Genomic DNA, 20,009 nt, shown 5'->3' with positions numbered 1-20,009 from the left:
ACTCCTTCCCCTTCAGGTGGGGGTAATGGGGGACAGTGAACTGTTCAGACATCATTTTTTTCTTGTGGTAAAAGCCAGCAATGTAATGAAGTTTCCATCTGTGGGCAAACAGCTTGGCTTCTCAATTATCGAGGTTACATTTCTTATGCCTGTTTGTCCCATATTTTTGGAGAAAAACAGACATTTATTACAAGCTATTTCTCCAATGTGATAATCATAGTCAATCTAAATGTCTGCTTTCCCTGAATTGCTTCCTGGAATGAGTTTCAACACAGCATCTATTTTGTAATCACACAGGCTATTTCTGAAGCACGGGTGCTTGCTATTCAGCACTCCCTCCAAGCTGTGCAGAGCTGTTCTCATCTCCTGGGACCAGCATCTCTAGGACAGACGGCTACAGTGCAGCATAGCCTGGGGGTCCGTTAGGACAGGCACTTTGTGCCCTCTCTGTTTTCTTCTCATCTCCCTCCCTTTCTGCCTCCTTCTCTGACTTCTTCCACTGTATTTTCCCCTCTTGCAACTACCCTTTCATTTGAGTATTTTTAATGACCTGTGTTTATACCCATGGTTCTCAACCTGTGGGTCGTGACCCCTTTAGAAATCACATGCCAGATATCCTGCATATCAGATATTTACATTATAATTTATAACAGCAGCAAAATTACAGTTATGAAGCAACAACAAAATAATGTTATGATGGGGGGGGTCACCACTACATGAGGAACTGTGTTAACAGGTTGCATCATTAGGAAGGTTGAGAACCCTGGTTCTATACCAACCAGCTTTATAGCACACAGTAGGGATGTAGTGATGATAAAGAAGACACTGGAGAGCTGGAACTCAGTTTCTCTCTTGATCCTCATTAAGTAATTTCACACATGGTTGGTAAGGAACTAGGGCCAAACAAAAGTCCTCAGTTACTAAGACATAAGCTAATAATTTCCTGTGGTGATGTAATGATTATTATGAAAAGTAAATCTAAGTACTTACCATTGTCAGTGTGGGTACACACACTCACACACACACACACACACACACACACACACACACACACACACGTGGTTACATCAGTATGTCTTTCATAATACAGTTATAGAAGTTATGGTTAGTTGAGAGATAATTTTAGATTACAGGAAGAATTATATACAGTAAAAAGCATAGCTATCACATGTACAAATGTAAGTGGGAAATACAGTCATTTGATGGGAATGACTCCCAATCTTAGAAAAATGTCAGTGTTTCCAGGTCATGTCTTGTGTTTCTCCTGATCAGCCCGCACCCTGAGGATCGCTGCTGCCCTTTCCTGCAGTGGGTTCTACTCACCTCTTCTGGAACCTCACACAAAGAGGTTCATGAATTCTGAGTGACATTGGCTTTACTTACTCCATAAATTGTTACATAAATCTTCACCTTTATGAACAGAATTTTATTACATTGTATATTGCAACTTATCTATCCATTTGCCTGTTGATGGACCTTTGAGATGATTCTATTCTGGGGCCATTACAAAGCCGATATCAGCATTCAGAAGACTGAATAGGTCTTCTCTCTTTACATTTTTTTTTTGTTAACATGTATTGATTATATGCAATAATGAGTTTTATATGACATTTTTATACATGTATATAATATAATTTGATCATATTCACCTCATTACCGTCTCTTGTCCTCCAAACTCCCACTGATGCCTTTCCACTTCCCAGGTAGCTCCGCTTCTATTCCCATGGCTCTGTGTGTGTGACCCAGTGAGGGTCATCAAGGTTGTTTTACTAGAGTGTGGGCGGGAGTTTGTTTACAGGGGCACATGTGTCTTATTCGTGGCTGTATGACAGGGGAATAGAAGTCTCACTCCTCAAACATCATCTGTGTATAAATGCTCGGGGAGATGTGGAATCCCTTGAGGCCTCCCCATTCTGTAACAAGATGTTGACAGGCCCATTCTTATGGTGAGCTCTCATAAGTAATTGCAGCTGCTAGGAGTTCAAGAGTTCAGTAGTCATCCCATGCCTGGAAGTCAGTACCACACCACTCCCCGCCTTCCTCTGGCTCTCACACTTTCTGTGCATTCTTTCCTGAAGTTCTCTGAGCCTTGGAAACAATAGAAATGTTCCCTGTGTGGCTGAACATTCAATGGCCCTTTGTTCTCTGTACTCTGACCAGTTGCAAACCTCTACAATCATCTCTGACCACTGCATAGGGAAGCTTCCCTGGCTGAAGCTGACTTCCCTAGCTGAAGCTGGCAATGTGGGGGTTCACACCGTTATTTAGAAGAGAATTTGACAGGCACACTTTGGACATTTAGCAAAACAGCAGCAGCAGCTTCCTCACTAGAGCCTGTGTCCTCCTCAGCCATGGGCTTTCTTTTTAACTAGAAATAGGCTTTTGTTGTTGTTTTATTTTTTTAATATAGTATATTCTGATTATGGTTTACCATGCCTCAACTCCTCCCAGGTCATTCCCTACTTCTCTACCTACCCAAATCCACACCATTTCTCTCTCTCTCTCTCTCTCTCTCCCCTGGCATCAAAATAACAATAATCATAAAGTAATATTAAAAAAAACAAACCAGAATAGGAAAAAACAAACAAACAAAAAGAAAAGAGCCAAAAGAAAAGCATAAGACACACATATAGATGCTGAGACACACATATTCACACACATAGAAAAGCCATAGACAAAATGTATAAGTGGAAGATCTGTAAAGTAAAGGAAAAATGCCCAGGCAAAGCATTGTAAAACAAACAAACAAACAAAAACTCTCCAAAAATATCACTGAGTTCATTTTTTGTTGGCTATCTACTACTGGGCATGGATTCTGTCCTTCAGTGTGGTTTGTATACTCAGTGAGAGTCCATTGGAGAAACCACCTTTGGCAGGAGTTATCAATTGGAAATGGATTCTGGGTTAGGGACGGGCTTTTGACCAGGCTTACAGTAACAGTTGTGAATTCTCTTCTTTGGAGCAGACATCCCACCCAATCAAAAAGTGGTCCATTGCCCCACAATAGGCCTGGGACTAGGGAACCCATGGGCACATCTTGCCTGTCTAGTTGGTGTCCTTACACACAGGGCCTACAACTGAGTTGGACATTAATGACAGTTCTCTCCCAGCAACCTGCATGGTGCCTTCCATCTTTTTATGTGCATATTCTTATATGTGTGGAGTAAACATCTAAAGCTGGCACATCTGTGTTACAGGATATGTATGTGTTTAATTTTCTGAGGCACCCCTCTGTTGGGTGTACAGAATAGTTGTATGTTTTATATTCCTTCAGAAACTTACAGTGGTCTACTTTTTCTGCAGGTTCATCTGTTCTTGGTAATTCCAACCTTTTAAATCTACCCAATCTAATGTGAATGTAGCTGTATCCAATTGCTGTTTTAATTTTATTTTCTCTGATGTACAGCAATGCTGAGCACTGTTTCATGCACTTCTGGCCATTCACATACTTCTTTCAGTACATTGTCTTCCCAAGTCTATGCCATTTTCCTATTGGGTTATTGGTGTTTTAATTACTGAGAAGGAGTTGTATGCTGTATTTTCTCAGATACATGCAGAGATTATTTCTCACCAGAGTGTGTGCTTTGCTGTGTGTGTGTGTGTGTGTGTGTGTGTGTGTGTGAGAGAGAGAGAGAGAGAGAGAGAGAGAGAGAGAGAGAGAGAGAGAGAGAGAGAGAGAGAGAGAGAGAGAGAGAGAGAGAGAGAGAGAGAGACATGCACCATGGTCATGTATGGAGGTCAGTTCTCTCCTGTAGCTGTCATGTGGGTCCCAGGGATTAAACTCAGTTCACTAGGTTCTGTAACAGTAGTCTCTTTACACACCGAACTGTCTTGTCAGCCTCATTTCTAATAATGTTAGTTTGTTTGTTTGTTTGAGCTGAGGATCAAACCCAGGGCCTTGCACTTGCTAGGCAAGCACTCTACCACTGAGCTAAATCCCCAACCCTGAATGTTAGGTGAATGCCTTACCATTTAGCCATACCACCAGTCTTAAACTGCTTTAAAAATAGTTGTGTCTAGGAAATGTGATTTTTTTTTTACAGGGCATACATATATTACCCAATGTTCCTTTTCAAATACTTATAACTTGGGCTTTCACATTATTGATCTATTAGGCATCTTGAGGTTTTCCTATGTGGTGTGAGGTGGGGTTAAAAGTTTTTATTCCCCACAAATTTATCTGTTTTCCCAGCACCATTTGCTGAAAACATTATTAGAAATGCTATCTTTTGTTTAAGGGTTTCTTCTGCGTCTCTCAAACTGAAGGGGTATTTGGGTTAGAAATGAAATGACCAGAGGAGGGTGGAGCATCTGTGGACTCCGATGTTTGTCTTTCCTTACTCAAGTATGGCAGTGTCTGTTACCATGTTACTATAACAAAGCATCAGATCAAGCAGCCTTTGATTCATTTGCCCCCTGGCAGTATGCTTTTGGCCATTCTTGATCCTTTGCACTTCTACATAGTGCTAGAAATTTGTCTACTTCAAAATGTCATTTGCATTCTAAGTAGCCCATTGTCTTGGTATAGAAAACAAAGTTAGACCCTTGTGAGAAATGTCCCATCCATCCATCCATCCATCCATCCATCCATCCATCCATCCATCCATCCATTTATCCAGCAGAACTCCCTGAGTGCCACTCAGTGATAAATGAAAACAAGAAACAAAAAATAAATGGAAGGACATGACTGGTCCTAGGTATGGTGGAGGAGGAGAGGGTTTATTGTAGATATGAGGGAGAGCATAGTCAGAGACAGGGACATCTGAGAGAGTCCAGAGTGAGCATCACCCTGAGCCAGGCCATGTGAGGAGAGAGGGGTGGATAGAGGAGCCACTGACCAAGAGACAAAGGTAGTAAAGGGTAGATAAAAAAGAGGCCAGGTAACCAAAATGGCTGCATATATAGGGAAGGGTACCCCAGCTCCTAGAATGGAGAAGTTTAGGGTAGGGGATGGAGTATGCCAGCCATACTCTGTAACAAGTAGGGACTGAGGAGATGCTGGGATGGCCTGGCAGCCAGCTCTGCTTTGATATCTTAAATAAGCACCTCAGTTAGCCATTTGTCCTGGGTTTGAGACCTACCAGGTGGTATCCCTGGGAATGCAAAGTCAAGTTGATATGGTGACTTCCTTCTTTTGAGCACAGGAAATCTGGTCATGGGAACAAAGATGATCAAACTAATAAGACAACACCATGTGGTAAACAGGAGGGTACCATGTGAGCAGAGCAAGAACACCACAGTGACGGAAAATGTTTCCCCTGAAACCAGCTGGGTTTTACACAATCAATAGGTGCACACTTGGTAAGGAAGGGGTTCAAGTTCAGAAGGGCACTGCAAGAAGACAGTCCAATGTTCCAATAACACTGGGTAGGAAACAGCTAACTAGTACCCATCATCCCAACCTGTAGAAATCCAAGACGGTGCTTGGGTTTATTTTCCTATGAATCAAACATGACTCTGGAATTTTAAGGGCCATGAAAGTCTAGAGAGGACCAAGGTTAAGAAGCTAGGCAAGAGAGAGCAGGATTCCTGCAGCTCTGTTTCTTCTCTCTTAGGTAGATTTGCCTGCCCATGGAATAACTACCTAAGAACTTCGTCTTCAGCTCATCTGCCCTCCTACCCTTACCATGTAACTCACAAAACTAAAACAAAACACAAAAACAGAAAGAAAAAAATCATTAAAAACAGATCTCTATATTCCCAGAGAAATGGGCTTTCAGAATCAATTTTCTTTACTTGCCTTCTTAGGATATTAGTTGAATCCAAATGTATCAGACGGCCCCCACTTGACCCTCCCTGCTTCATTCCTAGTACAGTAAATACAGCAGCTATTGAGTTTCACTGACAAGGCCCTAGGTGCGTGGGGTATAGGAGGTCCACTATGTTTAAGACTGGTCATCATGATGCCATTGACTGAGGACCTGTGGTTCACAAAACCTGGAAAGGATTTTTGATGGGAATAAATTCTTTCCTTCCAAAATTTAACTGCATACCTCTTAAGATACTTCATGTTCTGATAACAAGGGAGCCTGCATGGGACTGACCTAGGCCCTCTGTATATATGTAACAATTGTGTAGCCTGGTCTTTTTGAGGGACTCCTAACAGTGGAAGCAGGGGCTGTCTCTGACTCATTACTGGTTTTTGGGACCCTACTCCTCATACTGGGTCACTTTACTCAGCTTTAGTACGGGGGGGGGGGGGGAGCTTCTTCTTACTGCAACTTGCTATGCCATGTTTTGTCAATGTCCATGGAGGCCTGCCCTTTCCTGAACAGGAATGGAGGAGGAGTAGATTGGGGGGTGAGGACAGAAGGGGTGGGGAAGAGAGACTAGAGGAGATGAGGAGAAACTATGGCTGGGATATAAAATAAATCAAATAAAATCAACCAATTGAGAGAGAGAGAGAGAGACAGAGAGAGACAGAGACAGAGAGAGATAGAGAGAGACAGAGACAGAGAGACAGAGAGAGAGACAAAGAGAGAGAGAATTCATTTTACCCCAAATTCATAGTCGCTGGTTTGAGAGACTGTGGGAGAGATTACATATAAAACTATTTTTTCTAAAAGAGTTATAAAATCCTAGCCTTATGAGACCATAACTTTAAACAATGAAATTTAATGGAATAAAGCAGGGTTATAACAGAAAAGTCATTTCATCATCACCATATAAAATGTGCATACCAGAGAAGAGAAATCCCTTTACATGTGTAAAGAGGAAACACAACAAATTGTGACAGTATAAAATGGAAAATCTGGGCTGCAAGGAACAGGACACTCAAAACATTTTCAGGTTTCACACAGGACACTCAGATTTCTTCACTTGTCAGTGCTGAAGTTAAAACTCTGCCCAAACTTCGTGGCCATTTTCTGTCTTTCAAAATGGTACAGAAAGTGAGCTTATTTTTTTTTTACTCTAGAGTGGAGGTCTGCCCGGTGTGATGCTACAGAGCAGGGCAGCTCACTGTCGTCGACTGTGCTCAGTCAGAGCCAAGCGTGGCCAGTTCTGCAACTGCCACGGTCACAAAGAGCTTCCTACACCAGAGCCATATTTCCTGTATATTTCCTACAGTTATGTGACTTTTCCTGGGAAGAGAAATTGATCAAAGAAACCGTCCTGCCCCATCTAGCTTGTAAATCAGTGAGGTTTGTTGAGGCGCCTTACATGATCATATGTGACTAAAAGCAGCTGCTTCACGAAGAAGCCCATCCCAGTGTGGGTGAGGTCTCAGGAAAGGCCACAGACAACCCCAGTCGATAGCTTTGCAGGAGAGGCCTTGTGAGTCTTGTAAGTTTTTGAGCTTCTGAGCCTTGCAGGTTCCCTTACTATCATGAATGTTAGGAACTATCCCTCCTCCCTCTAAGAAGAAAGATTCAGTTTGGAGGAACTAACTACAGAAAACCCATATTGCATAGCCCTCTGGTGGTCTATTGCCTGGGTGGCTGAGTCTCCCTTCCTTCTTTACAGAACATTGCTTCTGTTCTGTCCCCTCCACAGCTGAACAAACCTTGTTTAACTAGTCCCTGGACCTAAGTCCTGAATTTGGGGTAATAGCCCCACTGGGCACCTTCCCTGACACATGATAGGGGCATTAGCCATCCTCTCCTTTCTGTAAATAATTCAGAAAAATATATTTATTAAAATTAAGAAGAAATTTGTAACCAAATTTTCATTGTAGGATTTAAAAGAGTCAATTTATACACATTCCTACTTCCAGTGGCTATTATAAAAGTTCTCTCTTCAGTTAAAAAGAAAATGTAGCAACAAAAGCAAAAGCATGCCACTTCTCTCAATAAAAAATTCAAGTAATATGTAAAAAAATAAAGAATAAAATTAAAACAATATTCCCATATTGTTTTCTCCATTACAACTGGAGAGCATTCTCTTGTGTGTTACACACTGTGTGTTCCTTTCCCATCCCCCATCAACTACATTAAAATCTCTTTGACATATTGATTGACGCCAATGCTTTTGGATACATACCGGGGAGTGGATTAATGCACCATGCAGTCATTCCTTCAAGCCCTTCCATCCTGCCCTCAGAAATGCCTGTGTTGACTCCCACCCTCACCAACACTACAGAAAGGAGTTCTCTAACAACCTGCAAGCAGCTACTCCAGGGAGAAATCTGCTCTCCTTCAACAAATGCTCACCCAGTCCATCAGTTGTCTCTCCAGGCTTCTGAATCTTCGAAGTTCTGTGACCCTTCTTGGGCCCCTAAGCTCCTTTTCCCACATGATAGCCAGTTACTCTATTTGCCTTGGTTGAAGCCAATTTTTTGCCTAGGAAGTTTCCTTTGCAGCTATGACAAAATATTAGCTAACTGTGTTTGCATGGGTTTATCTTTGTGTTTTTACTGTGTTCCCATTTGTTTGTGTTTATACCAAGTGGCATCATGCTATTTAAAGAATTATGTTTAATTATACTTAAATCCTATTTAATTGTATTAAATCTTACTTTCAGCAGAAGAAAAACACTGAATTGTACAGAAAAAAATTGTTAAACTTGAAATAAATGTCTCTTCATAAGAGATATAATTTCCGAACAGTCTTCCAAAATTAGTTCAAATTATGAAACCAATTAAACATAAAGTAATTATGTACTTTTAAATTATATTTTAATTTAGATGATGTCAATTAGCGATGAGAGATCAACACACTGAATCACTATAATTCTCCTTCTTTCTCTCCTTTGACACTCAAATCTCATCTTTCTTACAGTGATTTTTGGTCTTACATTTACAAGCTTTTAAACTCATTCTTTACTGTAGCGTGAGAGATGCTTAACTGTACTTTTCATGGAGTTTATGTTCTTATGTTCTCTGAGATCCTTCATGACTGGGACTTTATGCTGCCTGCCCTTATCCTTGTAAAGGTTGGCTGTGCCTGATGTCACTAAGACACCTTTCTCTCAGGACTATGTGAATATTGATTGACAATGTTTTGCTGCTGAATGGTACTGTAGAGAAATCTTAAAACAACACAATTCCCTCAAGTTTTGCTGATTTGCACTGTTTGCCTAGATGAGCAGGCATTTTTCCTTTATTCAAAATTTAAATTGATTATGAGTTCTAGGTAAGGGGGCCTATGTCAAACCACAGACCACAAATGACCCTCTAGATTATGGTCATTCCTTTGGTTTCATTTTGAGGGGTCTTGGCTTTAGGGACACTAGTCACCTTTGTGTTGTGTCCTCTGTGTCCCTGGGAGCTCTTCGCTTCTCTCTAGTAACTTCTTCTGTTTTGTCATTAACATTTTCTTTGATAACTCATTTCTCTTTGATGTCATTTGTTTACTTTTAACACCATCTATTCTATACTTGAAGTTAATGATGTATTATTATTTGAGAAATGATATTATTCAGTCATCCATTTATCCCTTAAGTCAGTGGTCTCCTCATAGATTGTGAGAAAATGCTTCGTGCTCCTTAATTTTTTTTCTATGTATGATCCTCTCTCTTCCTTCCCCTCTTCCTATTTAAGGTCTCTCTTATTCTTCTGTTTTTATGTTTTATTTATGCATAGCTCTTCTTTGGGCATTTTATTTGCTCTGATAGATGAAATCTGATTCTTCTCAACCTAAGATGAATTTTCTTTCTCCTCTTACCGACAGTTCTGAGGGGATGTAGCTCCTGGTCTGCTCCGAAATGCACTGAGAGACTTGGAGCAGGAAAGGGAGATGGCGTTGAGGAGAGGGGAGATAGTGTTGCATTCTGTTCCCTCTTTTAGCGTTCCATTAGCTTTTTCATGCAGAAACTAAAGGTATAGCTCATCCCTGTGCGGAGACACTCTTGGATTCTCTAACATTTCCCTGTTGTAGTCACAGAATACCGGCCTCTTTTGATATGTGACCCTTTCCTACCCATTTTTTTTCCACAGAAATTGTTTCCACTTCTTTGGTCGGAACAAGACAAAGATTAGCATGATAGTTCCAGATTTTAAAAGATAGATGAAAAACTGTAGACTTGTATTGCTTCAGCAGTCTGGCTTCTGAAGAACCAATGGTTAGATTGGAATCTGAGACCTACTGCTTCCCTGTGCCACTCATAGCCCTCATCTGCTCTAGGCACTGGGTGTTGGACTTTCTTGTATGATCTTATAACATTGATGTTGCTGGTAGTAACTTTTTGGGGTGTCTACTTTTTCTTTTCTCTAATTCTGTAGGCATGATAAGATGGAAATTTAACATTTACCAATTTATTTTTGTAATTATTTTATGTGTGTAAGTTTTTTTGTGTGCATGTCTGTCTGTGTACCACATGCATGCAGTGTCTGCAGAAAATAGAAGAGGGTGTTAGATTTCCTGGAACTGGAGTTACAGATGGTTGTGAGCCACCAAGTGGGTGCTGGGAATTGAACCCTGGGTCCTCTGGAAGAGCAGGCAATATTCTTAATCTTGGAACCATCTCTGCAGCCCCTAGGATGGAAATTTAAGGCAACCATATTAATGTTAAAGATCACTTCTAGTCTGTAGTCCCGGGTTTGAATTGTGTGCAAGATCACCAGTAATTCCCAACCATAACATTTGATTCTGCCCCTGGTCTAACCTGAGTTCACAATGGGTTATTACAACAGCCAACTCTAGCAAGTAAAAATCCCAGCGTGCCCTTGGGTTGTCCCTCAGGCATATTTTGTTGTCTGGAAGGGGCTATTTTAACCCTTCTCATCTGCCACTGAAGATGTATCTCTCTCAGTGTCTGAGTTCCTTAGAAATCAATGTTCTAATTAGAACACAGTGGCTAATCTGGCCAAATGCTAATAAGTGAAAATTGTGATTTATCTAGCAACAGGGGCAGCATTCACCATTAACAATTAAATGGTCTGTAGGGAAGAGGGCTATTTATTTCTTACTCTTCTCCCTAGCTGATTTGGTTCAGTTTCTACTCTTAGTAGCCTTCTATTTAATGGCTATCTATCTGAAAATCAGACACCAGAGCCACAGTTTAGGGACTTTTACCTCTGGGATCCATAAACTCTATTCTACTTCTCAACAATAACATACTGCCCCTCCGCAAAGACCCGTCCATATCACAGACACTTCCCATGTTCTGTCATAGTAGGCACACATTTTCTGGAACTTTAATTCACCTGCGAGGACCAGTACTGCTCAAGAATAGGACCAGAAGGGCTGGCTGAGGTCAAAGTTCACATCAAAGGCTTGAGCTTGCTGGCAGAGGTCTTTAATAAACTTGGAAGCTTTTCATTTTGTCTACATTCAATACATTAACTATTGCCTAAGAGCCTTCCCTCTAACCTAACTAGGCACAGAGTCAAGAGAGGAAAATGGCATTTCATCCAACACTGACTATTTACATGATAACCATACAAAAGTCCCTTAATGTGTCACATTGTTTCATGACATCACACATTTATTCAACTTTGGATGACTTTTCTGGCCAGCCCATATGGCATCTCCTCTGCCAAACCTCAAACAACAGGACCACCTTCCAACCCAACTGATTCTCCTCTCCTTTGAGCTGCTACTCTGCCTCTATGTGTTTCTGTCTTCATCACATCAGAATTTCCTTCCACTGGTTGGCTTCTGTTTCTCCTGAGGAAAAAGTTAAGTATATTCAATGTTCAAAGCCTACATGGTTGTTGAATATAGACCTGATTATTGAACAGTTGTGGAGCACCAGCTCTTTATTCAGACTTGCTCACAGGTTTAATCTCTGCTTTCAAGAACTCTTAAACCATTTCAGAGTAAGAGTCCTTTACAGTCAAGTACAGCAGGCTAAATGGAGAGGACCAGCAGGTTGCTGAGGCCACGGGGCAGCAGGACTGCGAAGCAGACAGTACACAAAAGCTCACCATGCTTTCACACTTCTTCTGCGGCTTCAGTGCTAAGGAATGTCTGTTCACAATCATCCAGACCAACACTTCCTGAACTAAGATGCATGTAAACTACCTGTGGCTCATGCTGTAGGGTACAGGTTCCTTTGCTGGAGGTCTAGGAGGAGCTTGATGGTACGCATCTTTGATGAGCGCAGAGGACATTATTACGGCTGATTCACAAACCACACTTGAAGGATTAAAAATCACTATCATGCCAAGTATGAGGCAGCGCCCATTTTGAAAAGTGTTCCCACTGTTCCTCACCTGGATTCTGGCTACAGTTAAACTGATGAAAGCTCCATCCAAAGAGGTAGATCTAGCAGTGGCCAGAAAAACAATCACTATTTCCTCCTCTTTGTTTCATTGTCTAAACATCAACTGTCTTTGCCCCCGCACATTAGGTATACTAGATGTTTCCACTCCTAAGTGTGTACCAAAGTTTTTCCATATATTCTACATTGCCACTATCTACTTAAGGCTCTAGCATACTAAAAGCATAATAACTCAGACCCTCCAGGTAAATAGAAATACATTTTAATATAACTATAAAACTAGGGGCTGAGATGTCGTTCAATGGTAAAGTATTTGATTAGTACAAGGCCCTGGTTTGATCTCCAACTCAAATATATATATGCATATATATGTATATTAATCATTTTAAATAATCATTAAAGAATATTTTATTTTATTTATTGTATATGTGTGGTATATGTATATATGCTGTATGCACTTATGTTAGGGGGCACACATGTACATGCAGAGCACAGAGGAGGATATCAGGTGCCTGCTGTACTATTCTCCTCCTTGCACCTTTTCGATAGGATCTCAAAGAGCTGGCCACCAGCAAGACTCTGCAATCCTCCTGACTGCCTCCCACAATTCTGGCCATTCCCAACTTTTAACATGGATATTGAGGATCTGAAATCAAGTCCTTAGGCTTATGTAGCAAGTGCCCTTATCCACTGAGCCGTCTCCCCAGCCTGAAGCGTATTTCTTTAGTAAAATTTTAAAAAGCATGCATTATATTACTCATGGGAATCTATTTTCCTACTGACTTTTAATGGTACCTTTGGCAATAGGTATTATTCTTTTTCAGTTTGTAAGCATGCACTACTGACCATGGTATTCAGAGCCCACTGGATCACTGAATTTCCATTTGCCAGATGAATCCACCTTTCCGCAGTTCAAGATCCCCTTCTAGCTTTTCATTTTGCAGGTCTTTCTCCCACCTTCTCCAAGTTATTCTAGGCCAAACCAAATACCCCATACAGATTTTTTTCAGATCCATCTAGAAGACTCTTCCAACTCATCATTCAACTGCTCTTGGTAACACTCGGCTCAGGAAAGCATCTTGATCATTGGGTCTTCCCTTTGCACACTTTGGTCTTCCATCATTGCCCTTGGTGATAACATGATAAATTGAACAGGAATGGGAAGTGTTTTCATCATGCAGGATACATGGAAGACACTGGGAGCCTCAGTTTGCCCCATGCCAGTCTGGGTGAGGTGATCTTGTAAGTGACCTTTCTTCTTTTCCACCTCTCATGGCCTCATTTAGGTGAATGCCAAGGATGATGAAGGTGTCCTTGTTGGATCATGGGATAATGTCTATGCCTATGGCATCCCTCCATCAGCCTGGACAGGAAGTGTTGACATTCTACTAGAATATAGGAGCTCTGAAACACCAGTCCGATATGGCCAGTGCTGGGTTTTTGCTGGTGTCTTTAACACATGTAAGTATCCGATAGAGTAATGCTTTTTAACATAAAAGAAATTTCACTTCAAGTCATTCTATCTATAACCTGGCAAGGAGACTTAAAAGCTCCCATTGGCTCTATAGAATTTATGGGTGACTATTCTGGGATATAGTCAATGCATAATTAAATTGTGCTGGGCCAAATATGCTCACAGTCTCTCTGACTGCAGAATCTTTAAGGGAAGAATGATAGACTGTCTACTATGTGATCCATCATTTGACATCCAGAGTAATAAAGGGTTGAAGGGGCTAGGAAGGAAATGGGGAAAGTGTGAGCCATCTCAAACATGTCTTTCAAAGATTAAAGAAAAACTAAAATAATAAATAATAAGGAAAGATACATTCTGATTTTTCTTAAAACATTATATAAATATGCTTCTTTGTTTATTGATGAGATATTTAGCAAGTACTTAAGAGCTTGTCCTAGATACGGAAGGGATAACTCAGGTAATTTCATCTTCCCCTTTACCTGTAAGTCTCAGGGAGTCTGACCCGTTAGGTATCAGTACTTGCTGAGCATCTGTACCTCCCCAGCTACCCTTCTGGGGCATGGTCCATCCAGCATCCAATCTGCAGGGCAAAACAAATGAGAACAGGACAATTGTCCTCAATCTTATACATCATTTTACCAAGGAGAACTTGCCTTCCTTGTCCCAGGCAATGTTACAGTTAATTCAGTGAATATTTTAAAAAGCCATTTGTTTCATGATGTCTTCACCATTGGTAATGATTTTCATTTACATACCATTCCTAATGCCGTGGAGAAACATTAAGTTCAAGTCAGAGTGTCCTTTCTGCCTGCTCATTGATAAAGAGTGCTTTGCCTAGTTAGCATTTTTATAATAAAAATTTTTTAAATGAGAGTATGGGGTCTATAGGCTTCAAAAAAGATACTGTTTAAAATGATTGTAAGCACAAAGTTGTGACAGTCTAGGATCTAGTCCTGTTCCACACAAACAGAAATGACATTTTCTTTCATTTGTTGTGATTTCCTATGACCTGACCTACACAAGAATATTTTCTGAGTCTTTTGACTATATGCAAGGATTAAAGGCATATTTATTTCCTGGGAGCAACTGTCTTCTGGTAGGCTGGTCCTGATGTCAGACAGAAGCCTGAGCCATAGTGGCTGAAGTTTTAAGGGACTGTGCTCTTTGGGACTTGAAAGCCAGGACACAGAGAGAAAGCCACTCTCCTAAGTTCATTTCAGGAAACTGTAAAAGATCTCAATCCTTTCTACACCTAAAATTCTACTGCACGTAGCTCAATACCTTTGGGCTTAGAACCAGGTAATATAGTGAAACCTTGCATCCGTGTATGCTGTAGGCGTAAAGCAGGTTCTCTGTGCCTGAGAATAGGCTTTGGTGGTAAAGTCAGCAGCGGCAGATTCACACTATAAAGAGATCACCGTACAAGCGAACCAGACAGGAAAGCTGGTGGGAGGAGCTGGTACCCCAAACTCAGTCTTCCCTTCTCCTAAACTGAGAGCAAGGCAGACCCTTGATCAAGTCCCCTTCAGTAATAATGTGAACTAGTGCCCAACAATTTATACTAGAATCCCCCAGAAATAGAACATGAGTGCCAGTCATCATACTGGTGAATAGAAGTTGAAGAGGAATGTAGGAGTGAAAAGTCAGTGGTGACTGTCAGCCGGTTGTTTGGTGACTAAGGCAAAGTTATTTAAAGGACAGGACACTGCTCTTCACTACACTTACATTTGGACTCCCAAGGTTGTTCTGTTGAAAGGACTGGATGGTCTTTGTTTAAAAACATGCTAAATTATTCTGATGGAGAGGGGGGAAAAAGGCAAGCCAAGTCATTAATCTTAAAATTGTCAGCTGAATTATTTCCAATGAGCCCTGATGTCTGGCATCCTGGGAGTCAGAGAGGGTATTTGGATTAAGCTTAATCAATAGTGCATATGGCAAGAGCTGCACCCAGGTAATTTATTATCTAACAAGTCAAATGAATCTGTGGTGCCCCCTGCACAGTGTTACAAAAGCGAGTGAATTTCATCCGGAAGTAGCATGCCCCACTGAGGGGGTTATATAATCCTAACTTATGGTGGGCTTTCCAAAACTGTGTTTCTGGGAAATCCCCTTTAAGAGGATTAAATTACTGCTCCTTTGATGACACTGTGGTTAGAAGTAAACTATTAATATGGGGCTATTGGACTTCTATGACAAATGATCTCACTGGCTCCTGATCTATGGTTCCAAAAACAGACTCTCTCCAGCTCCCTAGGGACTGAATAAGTTGCACCTCTTGGGTGTGGAACATCCAAGGAAGGTCATTTTCATGTTGGGAAGGTAGAATGCCCCATGGAGGAAATAATTTTTCACTGTGTTTTGTTAGATGGGTTGATGTCTCCAGCGATTGTTTTCACCCACAGTTTTAAGATGTCTTGGAATCCCAGCACGAGTCATCACCAATTATTTCTCAGCCCACGACAATGACGCCAATTTGCAAATGGACATCTTCCTGGAAGAAAATGGGAACGTGAGTTCTAAACTCACCAAGGATTCAGTGTGGTGAGTCTGACTTCCCATGGCATGGGCTAGTGTTAAGCAAGAGGGCCAGTCCACGGGTGCTACAACATAGATCCTGACAAGTGTTTCTCTCTTCCATTTTAAGGACATTTCAGCATCAAGGGCATAAATGTCTTATTGTCACAGATTTTTTTTTTTTAAGTAGTGAATGGGAAATGTTACTGAACATACAGTTTGGGCCCTAGAGATCAAAGACAATCATGCTTCTGTATGGGAACAATTGTCACAGCCAGCCACAAGTAGAGCCAATACACAGGTCTGGTTGGTTCCTCTATATAACATGTGGATACTGTGGCTGATGTGGGACTGTAGCCAACACTTACATCTGGTCACCAGTTTACGTCTTTGTTTAGTCTTACCTGGTCTAACAGTTACAGCAAGTGAATGGCACAAGATCTCTCATTTGCAGAGGAGGAAACCGAGGCCCAAAGTGATTTTTCTCAAGGTCACACATCTCATAAACTGGCAATGAACTCTATCTTCTCCAATTCTTAACCCCACCTATTTTTACTTCTGAAATACAGAATTCCTCTTTGAACATAGGGTTGAACTTGGCCTTGACTGTGTGCCCAGATTTCATTTAGTGATCAAGATGGGGGAAAGGAGACATTGCTTTCAAACAACAGCTTCGTGCATCTTTTACTGCCTTGGAGTGCAGTACCAGAAACTGGCCATCCTATAGTATCGGAGCCCAAAGAGACTGTGTTTTCTATGGAGAATCCATCATTCTGATGCAGCACCCTTACATTACTGCTCCGAGTCCCAATGGAAAGGATATTTAGGAAACACTATATGGGATGAAATTGGGATGTAATTTGAGCTGTCACCATGCATTGAACTGGGTGAACTTTCCAAACAAAAAATTTATCTTTTGTAGTTGTTCTTTGCAAGTCATAAAGCTAAACCAACTGCTGTCAGTTGTAAAAGCACCCAAAATGGGGATGGTGGGAAGTTACAAGCTCATTTTTAAAAGAAATTAAACATTAGAAGCACCTGAGAAACCTGTATTGTGGACATGGATTGGCTCTGGAGTAGCATTAACTCACTAGGACCTGTAAGTGGCCACTGGAGAATGTGCAAGAGAGAAATGGCTGAAATGTCCCCAACTCACAGCAGAAGGTTACTATGAACCAAATATAGAGCCTCTTATTTGAAGGAATGAGCTGAGACTGGAGGCTCGAGGGCTTGGGCAAGATAAAGCCTGGCACACGGAAACCCAACAGCAATTTAAAGAGTCATTTAAGCTTATGGAATTGCCGCTCACAGCCCTGCCTGTCTGGAATGGTCAAAACATCAGACCCTAAAGTCCACTGTCATTGGTAATAGCATAATGAGCATTACTTTATTTTCTCTGTAGCTCTGGAACACACACACACACACACACACACACACACACACACACACACACACACACACGATCCCTTTATATAGGCGACTTCAGTCTCCTAATTCCTTGATACAAATATCCCCATGATAGGTTCCTATTTGGAACCTGCCAGATGGTGCAACAAGGCACTAAGTATCATTGGTATAAAGTCATAAGATGGACAGCTTTGATACTGCTATCCCTTTGTCTTTGACATCTTGTTCTGAGTTCTGTTCCCTGTCTCAGAGCATCCCTCCAATATCTCCCCTCGCACATAAAACCTTAATCCTGGCCTGGTCTGCCACATCCCCAGTGTACACAGTGCCCTAGGCTTCCCTGCCCTCCCCATGAGGCTCAGAGGCTTCAAGGTACAGTGACTAGGCATCTCACTGATAGTGTGGTCTATGGTACCCCAACTCAGGACACACCCAGACTCCAAGGACAGGGACAAAAGGGCTGGTTCTAAAGCAGACCAGTTGTGTGACCTTGAGAAAGGCAGATTTCTCTTTGCCACTTTCCTCCTCTAAAGCAGAAATGACTGAAATCCCGATTTCACTCAGTACAGAGTCGAATGTAGCAGGTGCCTAATGAATACTGGCTGCTGGGATCGCCTTCTTTATTAGATGCACAGCTGGAGTCTAGGAGAGGCAATATGTTGCCATCTTCCCTAGTACCTTGACAAACTCAAAGAGAGGGGTGCCCAGTGTCCTGAGATGACTGATACCTCTGTGACTTTGGAGTATTTTTTAAGAAAAGGCAGACATTTGTGCTTGCACCAACACTGTTGTACTTTATAATCTATGTGTGTTCCAGGAAGCCAGACTGTGTCAAGGACTCTCCTTGCTTGAGGGGTTGGTGAATGCTCTCCAGGATACATCAACCAGGATGTGGCCATCACAGCCACACTCCCACATCAAGCTTTGGGTTAGGCTATTATCTGCTGTTTGTCTTTGAGGAAATGACTTAACTTCTCTGTCTTTATCATCCTAGCAGCTACCATTTCCTAACAGAGTGACTGTGCTGAATAATCAAATGAGGTTATCCAGGCAAAATACAGGTTGAGCACATCTCACTCCTAAACCCAAATCTGAAATATTACAAAATATAGAACTTCATGTGTCCATGTAGAGAATTCCACATCTGCTTTCATGTGAGAGTCAGAATTGAAAACAGGACATACTGAAACATGTCCCATGGAATTGCCTTCTGGCTGTGTGTGAGGTGTAGGTACATATGTGATACATAGGTCAATGTCAAGTCTAGATTTGGGTTCTACCTCCCAGATATTCTGGGCACTCTGGTACTGGCATAGTGTTCTCAGTTTATACTGACTAGTGGCAGTTCTGTTGCTGATGATAGCAAAGCTTGCCAGTGGTAGGAAGGAGGATTGGTCTGGGGGTGGGGGAAGAGACTGATGTTAAAAGAGGCTAAAGGATGGGTGGGAATGGTTGCTGGTCATCAGAGGTCACTCTCGGCCTAGGCAGTTTTCTAACACAGTTCTGAGGAGCAAGCAGCCTCACCCAACCCCATGGACTTACCTCCATCAACAGGCTCTGATGTTCCCACCAAAGGATCCCACCCCAACCTGACTTCTCACTCCTGTACCCAGGGTCAGTCCCTCCCATCTTGAAGGAAAGGAAACTGTAAGAATGGATGCTCCATCCTTCTCTCCCTCTGACACTTTGGCCCCATTGTTCACAGACTGTGCTAACCTGATTAGTTCAATTTTGGTCTCTATGACCCAGGGCATCTCCCTTTCAGAATTCAGCCGGGTTTATGAATACCAAAATCAGGAGCCAGACCAGCAGGGTCTTTCAGAGAACAGACTCTGGAATGTGCAAGAGGATGTGGTATGGAGCACTAAGAACAGGTAGTTTAACTTCCTACTTCCTGTTTGCTGTCTTAGGTCCCTTGTGGTAGACATTGTCCTTTGAGAGTGCCTGAGGGTGTGTAGCATATAGGGAAGGCATCTGTGAGTCACTGTAGGCAGTTTGCTAAAATGGCTGACCCAGCACATAACTGCTGGATTGTGGGACTATGAGGGCCTCTCTGTGAGGGAGAATCAGTTCATGCTTGGTGGACATGACAGTTTACAAGAGCTGTTTGGCCACCTCATTATTTGCAGGTCACAGTGGAGTTGGAAACAATTTTAAAAGACAGAGATGGTGGCACTTATGGGGTCACAAAAGGTATTTCACATCAGGGCCTCCTTCCTGCCTGTTCAAGTGTTGCTCTTCGTCCCTTGGCTGGAGTGAGTGGAGTCTGGTTTGATGACTCTGGGGGGAAATTGTGCCCTTCTAGGCTTGTCCCCATCAGAATGTAGCTTGCATCAGGAGAGCAGTAGCTGGTTTCTTAGTGTTGTCTTTTGTTTGTTTGTTTGGTTGGTTGGTTTTTGTTTTACCTTCATCCAGCAGCACACAGGGCATGAAACAAGCATGGAGTAAACAGTTTCATTTGGGAAAACAATAAAATGCTAAGCAAACTGAGTAAATATCACTTTCTCATCCT

At 41.8% G+C, this 20,009-nt stretch overlaps 1 protein-coding gene across 1 annotated transcript in view; it reads left to right on the top strand.

Moving 5' to 3' along the window:
• The window catches only part of F13a1 (coagulation factor XIII A chain), a 163,161-nt gene that overhangs the window by 74,221 nt on the left and 68,931 nt on the right, over nt 1-20,009 (top strand). The window contains exons 7-8 of the mRNA XM_036186755.1: nt 13,389-13,563; nt 15,979-16,117. Coding sequence (XP_036042648.1) covers nt 13,389-13,563; nt 15,979-16,117 — 314 coding nt within the window. The remainder of the gene's footprint in view (nt 1-13,388; nt 13,564-15,978; nt 16,118-20,009) is intronic.

Source organism: Onychomys torridus, chromosome 5, assembly GCF_903995425.1.
Source record: "Onychomys torridus chromosome 5, mOncTor1.1, whole genome shotgun sequence".
Classification (NCBI taxonomy): domain Eukaryota; kingdom Metazoa; phylum Chordata; class Mammalia; order Rodentia; family Cricetidae; genus Onychomys; species Onychomys torridus.
Note: the sequence above shows the minus strand (reverse complement) of the source record. Positions and strands in the feature narration are given on the sequence as shown.